Here is an 11,119-nt window from a genome sequence, read left to right as displayed (position 1 = left end):
TTTTAATTTTGTTTATTAAATCATACTGACTGTATTTTGAAGTCTATAAATTATAACCAGGATCCTTGAACTATAAGAAAATAAACATCAATAAACTCATGTGACATGATCAATCCATACCTATGTTTTATCACTTTGATTAATCTTAATTACACAATGAAAAATTTATAAGGAAACTTTACTAATAAAATATCTAAAAGAACTAACTATCTACCCACCTATTTACTTACTTGTGAGATTATAATATTACTGACTGCATTGTTAGATTTCTGACATAGTTTCCCAAAGTTTATATGCAGCTAAAACAAATTTAAAGCTAATCTGCTATCCATATTTTTACGCTTGGACGAACTATTTCTATATTTAAAAAATAGGTATATAAAAGCAAAAGCTAACTGACTGATTGACTGACTGATCTATCAACGTACAGCTTAAACTTCTGGAGGGATCGGGGTGAAATTTGGCATGCAAATGGTTATTATGTCGTAGACGTCCGCTAAGAACACATTTTTAAAAATTAAATCCCAAAGCGGGCAAAATAGAAGTTTGAGATTTGTGTAGTCCACGCGGATGAAGTTGCGGGCATAAGCTAGTTTTAAAATGATTATAATACATTTTGAAGAACGTTTTCTTATACCTTGTAAGTAATATGCATTGAGCCGTTACTCAAAGCAAATCTGGGCGGCGATAATGGAGTGACGTAAAGCGTTATAAAATGCTTCAAAGTATATTAAATTTCGTCACCTGTCACCGGCACCGCCACCGGAAGACAGAACTATACTGGCAATCTCATACGGCCTTTGCCGGTCATTGCATGATGCGTATGATATGCTCTGGAAGACACTAAGAACAACGACTTCGATACGTAACATCTGCGTGACCACTCTCTATTCTCTCACTCTCACAATTCCCTTCATTGCACTTTACCATCACTTGCTCTATCCAGCACTGCTGACATTTAAAACTTTGAGATGTTACCTCTATTCCCTCACTCTCATAGTTGTCTTTAGTTCTGCTGGTCATTTTGTATACTCTAGCCTATTTATCTTTATCTCTACATAGGTATCCATCTATTTAGATATCTCTCTATTGATATTGACTTCGAGATGCAACTACTGGGTGAACACTCTCAATTTCCTCGTTCTCATGTCGCCTCTGTTGGGCACTGGGTAGCTTGTTCATAATATAAGAGAACCTCTTAAATTGGGATGCCACAAAAATAACGCATTAATACGCAAGGCATAGAAAGTCAATAAGAGATAGAAAATGCAACAGGCAGCGCATAATATATATACTTCGCTTTTCTGGGATATTACACGGTACCTTACGGTTTTTTTTGTGAGAACAATTATTTTTCAACAAAATAAATCAAAGTATTAAGTTTTAATTCAGCTCCATATTTTAGACATTAAATAAAAATAGAAATAAATACACATTTAAATTAAGTAAGGTATATTAACACCATTACAAAATTGAAATTGAAATTGAAATTTCGTTATTGTGAACTAGCTGATGCCCGCGACTTCGTCCGCGTGAAATTTGGTTTTTCAAAAATCTCGTGGGAACTCTTTGACTTTCCGGGATAAAAAGTAGCCTATGTCACTCTCGTGGTCTTTATCCATACTCTTGCAATACAATCACGTCAATCCGTTGCACCGTTGCGACGTGATTGAAGAACAAACCAACAAACCAACAAATCAACAAACCAACAAACAAACACACTTTCGTATTTATAATAAGGGTACTGATATGTTACAAATCTCACAAATCAATCCACAATTAACAATCAAAAAGTGTAAATGATTTGAATTAAAATGTATTACAGTATAGTATGTGATTAAGTACCTCTATGATAGATTTCTGATTGCAGTCTGATAAGCATATGACCAGAAACAAAATTTTCAAGTCAAACACTTTTATTGAACCCATAATAATATCATCAATGTATTAATCGATAGATTATCCACCTTTGGGATTTATATTGACACTAGTTGACGCTCACGACATTGTCCGCATAGATTTACTTTTAAAAATCCCGTCAGAACTCTTTGATTTTTCGGAATAAAATGTAGCCTATGTGTTATTAACTCAAAGTGAGTATAAGCTATCTCCATTCCAAATTTCAGGCAAATCGGTTTTGTCATTGTGGCGTGAAGGAGTAACAAACATCCAAATATCAAAATTTTCTCCTCTAAAATATAAGTAAAAATTACGTGTTGGTATCGGAGTTCGATTTTTCCTTTCCTTGCTATTTCTGTAACTTTATACTTAATCATACTAATTTGACAACATTTATTGCGATTATGTAATAAATTATTTAAAATTCAATTTACACAGTATGTTTGAGAGTATAAAAATAGTGGGGAATCATTATACAGGATAGTGTCATAGATTTTAGAGGTACCATAAACTTTTTAACATAGCCATAAAAATATAAAATATTTACATATAGGTAGCAAAAAGTAAATAATTAGTCTCTAGGACATAGTTTGAGAAGCTTTGCTAATGAATAGTTAATATCATACACATTATAAATGTGACGAACTGGCCAGGAGCATCATCTTATAAAATTAGATGAAAAAAAGGTATATAAAGCCATCGGTGTTAGAGTCAACAACATTCAAGTGATAAGCCGTGTAGATAACAACAACAATGCGGGGTCTCTTGGTACGTAGAACAAAATATCTCTCTACGTAATAAAGATTAATTTGCAGCCAAAATCAATGGCCAATTAATTTAAGTTGAGGAGTATTATCATCATCATCATGATCAACCCATCGCCGACTCACTACAGAGCACGGGTCTGCTCTCAGAGTGAGAAGGGTTTTGGTCATAGTCTACCACGTTGGCCAAGTGCGAACTGGTAGACTCCAAACACCTTTGAGTACATTGCGGAGAACTCTCAGGCATGCAGGTTTCCTCACGGTTGTGATACTTAATTAGGTAGGTACTTAAAACGCATATAACTCCAAAAAGTTAGAGGTGCGTGCACGGGATCGACCCTCGACCTCCGATTAGAAGGCGGACGTCCTAGCCACTAGGCTATCACAGATTTTTTAGGCTTGAAGAGTATTATAGGACAAGCAAAAAAAACTATACTTCGCCGAACTTTTAAAAAAGTAAATTACTACGATCAATTTATATCGATGGCAAATTAAAATAAGTACATTTACTTATGTGAATAAAGGGCAAACTATTTAAAAAATTTCCTAGGTATCTGATTGGGGTTTTGTGATGTAACCATTTTTCCCCCTTTTCAGATCTTTTCATTGGCAATAACAGCTGCCTTAGCCGCTGACACTGTGTAAGTATTGTTAAAGTAAAAATATTCATTCAAGCTGTATTTAAGTAGGTACGTTGGTTGAAACTGTCAACGATAAGAAAAACTAGATTGCAACAGGTACAGATTGTTGTTCGTTACTGTAATAATATCGTCAGTAGATATACATTAATTGACTCAGAGTGAAAAATGTTACTTTTGTCCTCTAGGGCACCCTCTGAAATTTTTGCACATCATGCTTGTATGATTTTCACTGGCACAAGGAAAAAATAGTGATGTACATCAGAGAAGTAGCCTAATGGAATAGTTTTGTAAAAGAAGTATGAACTTCATAGTTATAAGCATAACTAGTTAAATAATGAACAGAAAAGAAAGGAAATGGAAAAAAGGGGTAAAAAGAACTACTAAAATGTTGATAATATGAAGTAATGCAGTGATTCTGACCGACCGACTATGGAAGCCGTATTATACGGCTTCCAAATTGTTGGCTTGTTACCTTCTCCCCGGACCAAAATAATATTTGGTAGGCTTATTTGTTTTGTACTTAGACTAGTTTAGTTACTCTTACGGACAAAACCGTGCAATTCATATAAGCCAGACAGTGAGTCAGAAAAATATATACTATACATACACATCTAAACTACTTTATGAGCCATCTTTTTACAGGTGAAAAAATTGCTCGTATTCGTAAATACGTATTATGCATCAAGTGTTATAAGCATTTTGGTTGTAATATGAAAATAATAGATAGTAAATTTGAATTTCCAGGCCAACCCCGACTGCTTTCCCATTCAGTCGCACAACGGCTAGTGCATCAGTCGGTGCCTACGACCCTAACCGCTACGCTGGCAGAGTAACTAAGGCCCCGAGCTCGGGACGCTACGACCCTGGTCGTTACGACCCGGGCCGCTACGATGCAGGCCGTTACGACCCGGGCCGCTACGACCCTAGCAAATACGACGGCAGTGGTCGCTACAATCCTGATGACGCTGGTAAATACGAGTAAGTTTTGTACTTCAATATTTTTCGATAGTCCGTGTATGGTAATAACCTAAATTAATAATGATGATGGTGTCATACTAATTTCGTTATTACTTTTTGATTTACTTGTATCATAATATTATAAGAAGACTAGCTTATCCCCGCGACTTCGTTCGCGTTGACTAAACAAACTTCAAACCCCAATTTTACCCCTCTACGGATTGAATTTTCAAAAATCCTTTCTTAACGGATGTCTACGTTATTTTATTATTTATTTTATTTTTATTTTTTATATCTTATTAGAACGGCAGTGCCACTTACACTAACTAGATAATAAATAATAAATTTAAATACAAATAAAGGTACAAGAAAAAAGACATAAAATACAAAACGATAAAAATTCAAAGGATTTTGAATATATTTTGTTATATCTGCATGATAATTTTCAGCTCGATCCGTCCAGTAGTTTGAGTTGTGCGTTGATAAATCTGTCAGTCTATAGTCATGTATATAGTCTAGGATGGTAACGTGCTAACCTGTAAAGGTGTATGGTAATTTTATCAGACACATTTTCTGCAAGCAATCCTATGATAAACAATAATGAATAAATAGGATATTACTTAGTTGATGCCACGAATTTGCCAGTGTGGATTGAGGTTTTTAAAAATCTAGAGGGACCTTTTTGATTTTCTGAGATTAAAAGCTAAGCTCGTCTCCAAAAATCAAACTGCCTCTATACCAAACATCAAGATTGGTTAAGCGGATAGAGTGTAAAAATGTAATTGACAGACATACATACTTTAAATTTATTATATTTATAGTAGGTATATATTAAAATTAACTTGAACTTTGACACACTAAAAACCCAAGCCCAAGTAGGTATATATGACACTGAGTTTTGCATAAAGGCGGCTAAATCCGCCTGGAGATACCTATCGCGAAATTGTTACTTAGAAAATTCAAGTAAAAGAACTCTAACTGGCCCACATGCATACCTACTAAAATAAAAAGTAGATTTACAAACTATACTGTCTATACATACAAAAAAACTTCTCCTGACTGACTGATTGATCTACCAATGCACAGCGCTAACCACTAGGGTTGGAAATTTTATTTAAATTATTAGTTAAGAACTTAAGAATAAAGTTTGTACAAAAGTCGGTCATTTTTCAAGTTAGGTATATCGTATTTGAAACATGACTGTCCTGTACATGAAACTTGGTATTTTGAATTTCGATTAAAAATTAAGAAAATAATAATACGTATTTCACGGTTTTGGAAAATTCTACCATCACCATGGGACGAAAGTTTGTATGAAAGTCCGCCATTTTCAAGTTTTTGTGCATGAAAATTGTTATTCGTGCTTTCAGTTAAAAATAAAGAAAAAGGTACGTGTTTCAGGATTTTAATAAATTCTAACTCCTCGCCAATTTTCAGTACCAACAGTATTTAGTACAACTTACATATTGATATATTTTGCGTATTCTACATGATCACATGATCAAGTTGCCCAGTAGAATTTGCTGTTGCGGTAAAGGCCTGCCCAGTTCTACGAAATGATTGTGTCGGTCTATGGTAATTGCAAACAACTTGATAAAATTTAGCATATTAATTTCATTATGTCGCATTTGTAACATAATATACTCATTTTATGGAACCAATCGTACTATCAATGTAAGAAACTTGATTGCGTTTATGAAAATTAGAAGTACTTAATTATATAATTGATTTTATGCTTTGCCCGAATGTATTATAAGGTTAAAACAATGTTCGACTAGTCTATTAGAATACTAGCTTTTGTACGTGATATAATTTATAGCATATATGGGTAGTGACAGCAGTTGCGGTAATGTAGTTTAGTACTTATCTTTCAAATCAAATCAAATCAAATAATCATTTATTTGGGACCATAGCGCACAGTTCACAGTACTAAACACAACGACCGTACAGAAAAAAAAAACAACAAAAAAAAGCATGAAGACAAAAAGATCACAAATAAATCGTATATCAGTGAAAGATTTTTTAGAATCGGATCATTAGTTTTGGAGATTACCCGTTAATGAAAACTGACAAATTCTACTCTCTTTATAACATTAGTACAAATAATACAAACTTTTTATTCTAATAATTTTTTACAAGTTCTTTTGAATTAGTCAAACGAATAAATAATTGGACTGTAATTTGTCTAACATTATGTCATTTACATAAAACGAATTTAAGCGGTTTATATTAACCAATGATTTACATAGTTGTTAGCTTTTTTCTTTTCATAGGCGCAGCTGCTTAAGGCCTCGTTTACGGAGACGCGATGCGTCGCGCGTCGCGTGTGTCGTGGCGTCTCGCGGCGCGTCGTACGTTTCTTTTGTTTACGGTGAGGCGGCGCGTGAAGCGGCATTTAGCATCGCACGCGTAATCACAAACATGGCAATATACGATGTTGTTCATAGAGATGCGAGGCGGGAAGAGTGGCGGTGCTCGCCACTGTGCCCGCGGCGTTGCACGCGGCGGGCGCGTCTGAGTTGCACGATTTCCAAATTAAGACTTGCAGAAGGTCCCGCTGCGGGCATCGCTTCATCGAGAATTGTCACCGCGTGCGCCGCCACGATGAACGCCGCGTGGGACGCGTCGATGCCATCCGCGGGCTCGGCCGCAAAGAACGCTCCATCTCAAACAAACGCGTATAAAATTGCTTCTCCGTAAACGCACTCATACAACGCCATATGTTTAAATTCAGTGCGGGCCGCGCCGCCCATCGCAACGCTCGACGCCCCGCGTCTCCGTAAACGAGGCCTTATACTTGCACTAGCTTTTGCCGGGGACTTCGTACGCCTTGAATTAGTTCTTAAAAATTCCGTGTAGCCTAGATCACTTCTTATACAACCCTCTATCTGTCTCTGAAAATCCCCTTAAATTTTTCCTTCCCTCTCATTTAAAATTTTCTATAATCATGAAATACCTATTCCTATATTTTTAATCGAAACCCAAAATTTCTTCTTTCAGTAAAAGATTCTTGGCAATTCATAGCTTGAAAGCTGACTTTCATAAAAACTTTCATCCGATATTTAACCACCCAGGGGGTAGAATTTCCGAAAATCTTGAAATACAAATCATCTTATTTTTAACCGAAAGTCTAGATATCAATGAGTTTCAAAAAATAATAATTGTGGAGGTCTACGTTATAGTAGCTAACTGTGTGCCAAATAGCCTAATCCATCCAGTGGTTTGAACTGTGCGTTGATATCTATCAACATCAGTCAGACAGTCACTTTTTCCTCTTATAGCACGACTGTCCAAAAAAGAAGTGTGTTTTCAAGGCTCATGTATGTATGTATAGGTAATTTCTTTATACCACCACAACTTCTAAATGTCTAAATAAATTTGTGTATCGTCAGATACATCATCCCGAGTGACACTGGTCATAATTAAAAAAAATCAATACGACGGCTGTATGGCACCATTTTCAAATGTGAAAAATTTTGCTTGGCAGTCATGATTTTTAGATTTCTTAGTTAGGACATATTTAAATTAATTTTTTCCTGAATTTACAGCGGTGACCGTGGTGACCGTGGTGGTGCTGGTGGCTTCTACACCGGCTCATCAGACAAAGGTGGTCCAGGTGGTCCAGGAGGAGCATATGTCGGAAATAGGGACGAGGGTAGCAGAGGCGACGCTGGTGGCCAATACGTTCCCGACAAAAGCAGCACTGTCAAGTGAGTATTAAACAAAACTTTTTCGTAAAGTAAGATTTTTATACCTTGTACGATGTGTTGTATCTTGCTTGTGTCTGAGATTTAAATAATCCCGTAGGAATTAAATCCAAGATATTATGATTCATGACAAAAAAAACCGAGTCCGTACGCAGTATCCTGGGTACAAAAACATTAGGTCACAAGACAGCCTGGCGTTCACAGCCAGGCTGTGTTACAGGTATAAACGTATGTTACCTCTTGAGTACGTAATTCGTTAATGTCAAAAACTTAGAATAACCCGGATAAATAGCGTAAAGTACTTAGTATAGATTTCTAAATCTTATCAAGATATTTTGCACCCTAACGTACCTTGGTAGGTAAACCGCGAAATGAAATTAAATAAGCTACGCTATAAGACTCGGTTCTGGCTTACAAAATGTAATCTTAGATGAATTCTTCTAAACAGCTAATCCCTTTATTCATGAAGTTTATAGTGATTTATTCCAGCAATTTAAAACCTATTTTCTTGACTCTAAGAAATGTTTGACTCGATAAAATATCATCAATAAAAATCATGTTCATCTTTACTACGTGAAAAAAATATTTTTTGACCGATTATTTTTTTTCTTACTCGACGGTCACATCAAAATAATTATAGTGAAATGAAATATAATTAAGCTTAATTTTTGTATGATATTACAATTCGTTTTGCTTTATGTTTTAGTGCTGCTGACAAAGTCACTCCAGTGGTAGAAAAGAAACCCGAGGTTGTAAAGCCCGTGTAAGTTTTATAATTAAACGCGTTATATGTTATATTTTGCCTCCAAATTACGTAATAATATCGTTATAAAATATCCCCAGAGTAAGAATTTGCTATTATATATTTGAGACAATATCAATAATAAAAAAAATTAAGAGTTCGATCTCTGGCACACACCTCTACTTTCAGAGCCAAATGTGCGTTTTGAGTAATTAGAATTTCACTTGCTTTAACGCTGAAGGAAAACATCGTAAGGAAACATGCATGCCTGAGAGTTCTCCATAATGTTCTCGGCGGTATGTGAAGTTTTTTAATCCGCACTTCGTCCGTGTTAATCCGTGGCTGACTATGGCCTATCCTTGTCATTCTGAGAAGAGATCCGTGCTCAGTAGGGAGCCGGTGATGGATTGATCGTGATGATGACGAAAAATTTAGTAAAAAGAATCATTCTGTAGTTCCTACCATTTCTACGTGAGCAATAACATCCAATTGTATATTTTGTATTTAAATTTGATTCTGTTTACAGCTTTGAATCCGTCACAGTAGTCGACAGGAGTCCAGAAATTGTCGTTGTCAGTTCTGCTGCTCCTACTCCTGCCAAGCCCGTGTATGTCAGCAGCACTCCCTTATTCGTCAAGCCCACCCCAGCATACGTGCAGCCCGCAGTAGTCCCCAAGGTCCCTGGCAACTACGAGTACCAATATGGTATTATTCGTCAAGAGACTGACATTCTTCCCGATGGATACCACTATCTTTATGAGACTGAGAACAAAATCCTTGCTGAGGAGGCTGGTAAAATCGAGAAAATCGACAACGAGAGGGAAGGTCTCAGAGCTAGAGGTTTCTTCGAATTCGTGGCTCCCGACGGTGTCACATACAGAGTAGACTACACTGCCGATGAGAATGGGTTCGTGCCCAGCGGTGCTCACTTACCCTAGTCTAGTCTATTGTTATTAATTTTATTGTTGTTATTATAATGACACTCAGTATTTAATGTTTTGAGTGTCAAACTGAAAATTGTTATGTAAATAATAATACAAACTCTATACTCCATCATGGTTTACTTTACTGACTGCCAATATAAAAATCAATCAACCCATTTAGACTACAGACTGTGCCAGAAAATATTTGTTTTTGGTGACTAGATTCTGCCATTTCGTTTTTTTTATATTTAAAGTACCCAGTGTCACTCCAGTCGGAGTGAACTAGAGTAAGGGAACTCACAGTTTGATCCTGAGGCGATGATATGTCAAATATTAGGCTATGAGTGACGTGAATTCAAAGAAAAATACGCAATTCATAGGCTAACTAATGTCTAAATGTAGGATCGTTTGACGCCTGCCATGACGTCGAAGCCTCGACGTTCCCTAAAGCTCATTTCGCACTACTGGATTAAAGTTTTTTATTTTTTTAAATATAAAATAAGCAATTTTCGAAAAATGAGAGCTAGATCATATTATTATGATACAGAAAAGTGTAGGCACGTAAAGGATAATATTCTGAATCTCAGAGTATTATTTCAAAACTTCAAATTAGTAGGTACCTATTGATACTTGATTTGGTTTTCTTGGTCGGCTAGTAAATAAAATGGCCTAAAAACTTTAAACAAAATGAGGGCATAAGCAATTCGACTGCGTATTTAAATGAAACAATTGTTTTATCGTTAGGTACCTACGGCAAGTTTTATTGCAGAAGTTGCTGTCATTGTCAATTTCTGCAAGTTGTTAATCCAAAAAATATATCAGAAATTGACTCGCTGCGAGTACCGTTCAGTGCAAAAAACCCCAAAAGCTAACTTTTGCAAGAATATGTGGAAGTTTCTTGCATGTGGAAAAAGATGTCAAGATTTGGATTTCTAATATTAAAACTTTATTTTTTGTACAAATTATATTAACAAATAAAGCAAACAGTTAAATTACACAAGTACATAATAATATACATTTACATAATCTTAATTATCTTAATAGAGGATACCAAAGTGATAAAGACAAATAAATATTTTATCAATGGCTCAATAATTTGAATGGCTTAATATTAACTATCTTGATTGTAAATAATAATCAAGGCCCACGTAACTATTAAATTTCAGATAGGTATTTTATAATTTGTAAAATTGATGTTTTTCTACACAGATATAGAAATTGCTTCCGTATATTAAAATATAGATCTTTTACTCAGAGGTTGCATGAGATATTTTTTTCTTTTTTTTAAATAAATATTAGCCATTTTAAATGACTAATATTCCCCTTTCCTCTCCAACTAAGCATCAAGCTTGTGCTAGGAGTAGGTATGACAACGGGCGGGGTTTGAACCGTCGACCTTTCGGTTTTCAGTCCACTCCTTTACCCGTTGAGCTATTGAGGCTCTAAATTAAAAATAATCCTTGACATTCTAGCTGCTGCTTTAGGC

The 11,119-nt window shown here is 35.6% G+C and overlaps 1 protein-coding gene across 1 annotated transcript; it reads left to right on the top strand.

Annotated features, from left to right (window-relative positions):
* Positions 1-2,510: 2,510 nt before the first annotated feature.
* LOC117982351 (larval cuticle protein LCP-30-like) lies at positions 2,511-9,761 on the top strand. Its single transcript, XM_034968707.2, has 6 exons — positions 2,511-2,667; positions 3,261-3,304; positions 4,049-4,282; positions 7,810-7,971; positions 8,675-8,731; positions 9,237-9,761. The coding sequence occupies exons 1-6, from the start codon at positions 2,653-2,655 to the stop codon at positions 9,646-9,648; spliced, it is 924 nt and encodes a 307-aa protein (XP_034824598.1). The 5' UTR covers positions 2,511-2,652; the 3' UTR covers positions 9,649-9,761.
* The last annotated feature ends 1,358 nt before the right edge of the window (positions 9,762-11,119 follow it).

The sequence above is a fragment of the Maniola hyperantus genome, chromosome 5 (genome assembly GCF_902806685.2).
Source record: "Maniola hyperantus chromosome 5, iAphHyp1.2, whole genome shotgun sequence".
Taxonomy (NCBI): Eukaryota; Metazoa; Arthropoda; class Insecta; order Lepidoptera; family Nymphalidae; genus Maniola; species Maniola hyperantus.
The sequence above is the reverse complement of the archived record's forward strand: the minus strand, read 5'-3'. Positions and strand labels throughout refer to the sequence as shown.

Excerpts from the sequence above, each read along its gene's own strand:
- LOC117982351 (XM_034968707.2), top strand. Across the intron at positions 3,305-4,048 it reads GCCTTAGCCGCTGACACTGT|GCCAACCCCGACTGCTTTCC; the intron begins GTAAGTATTGTT and ends TTGAATTTCCAG. Across the intron at positions 8,732-9,236 it reads CCCGAGGTTGTAAAGCCCGT|CTTTGAATCCGTCACAGTAG; the intron begins GTAAGTTTTATA and ends TTCTGTTTACAG.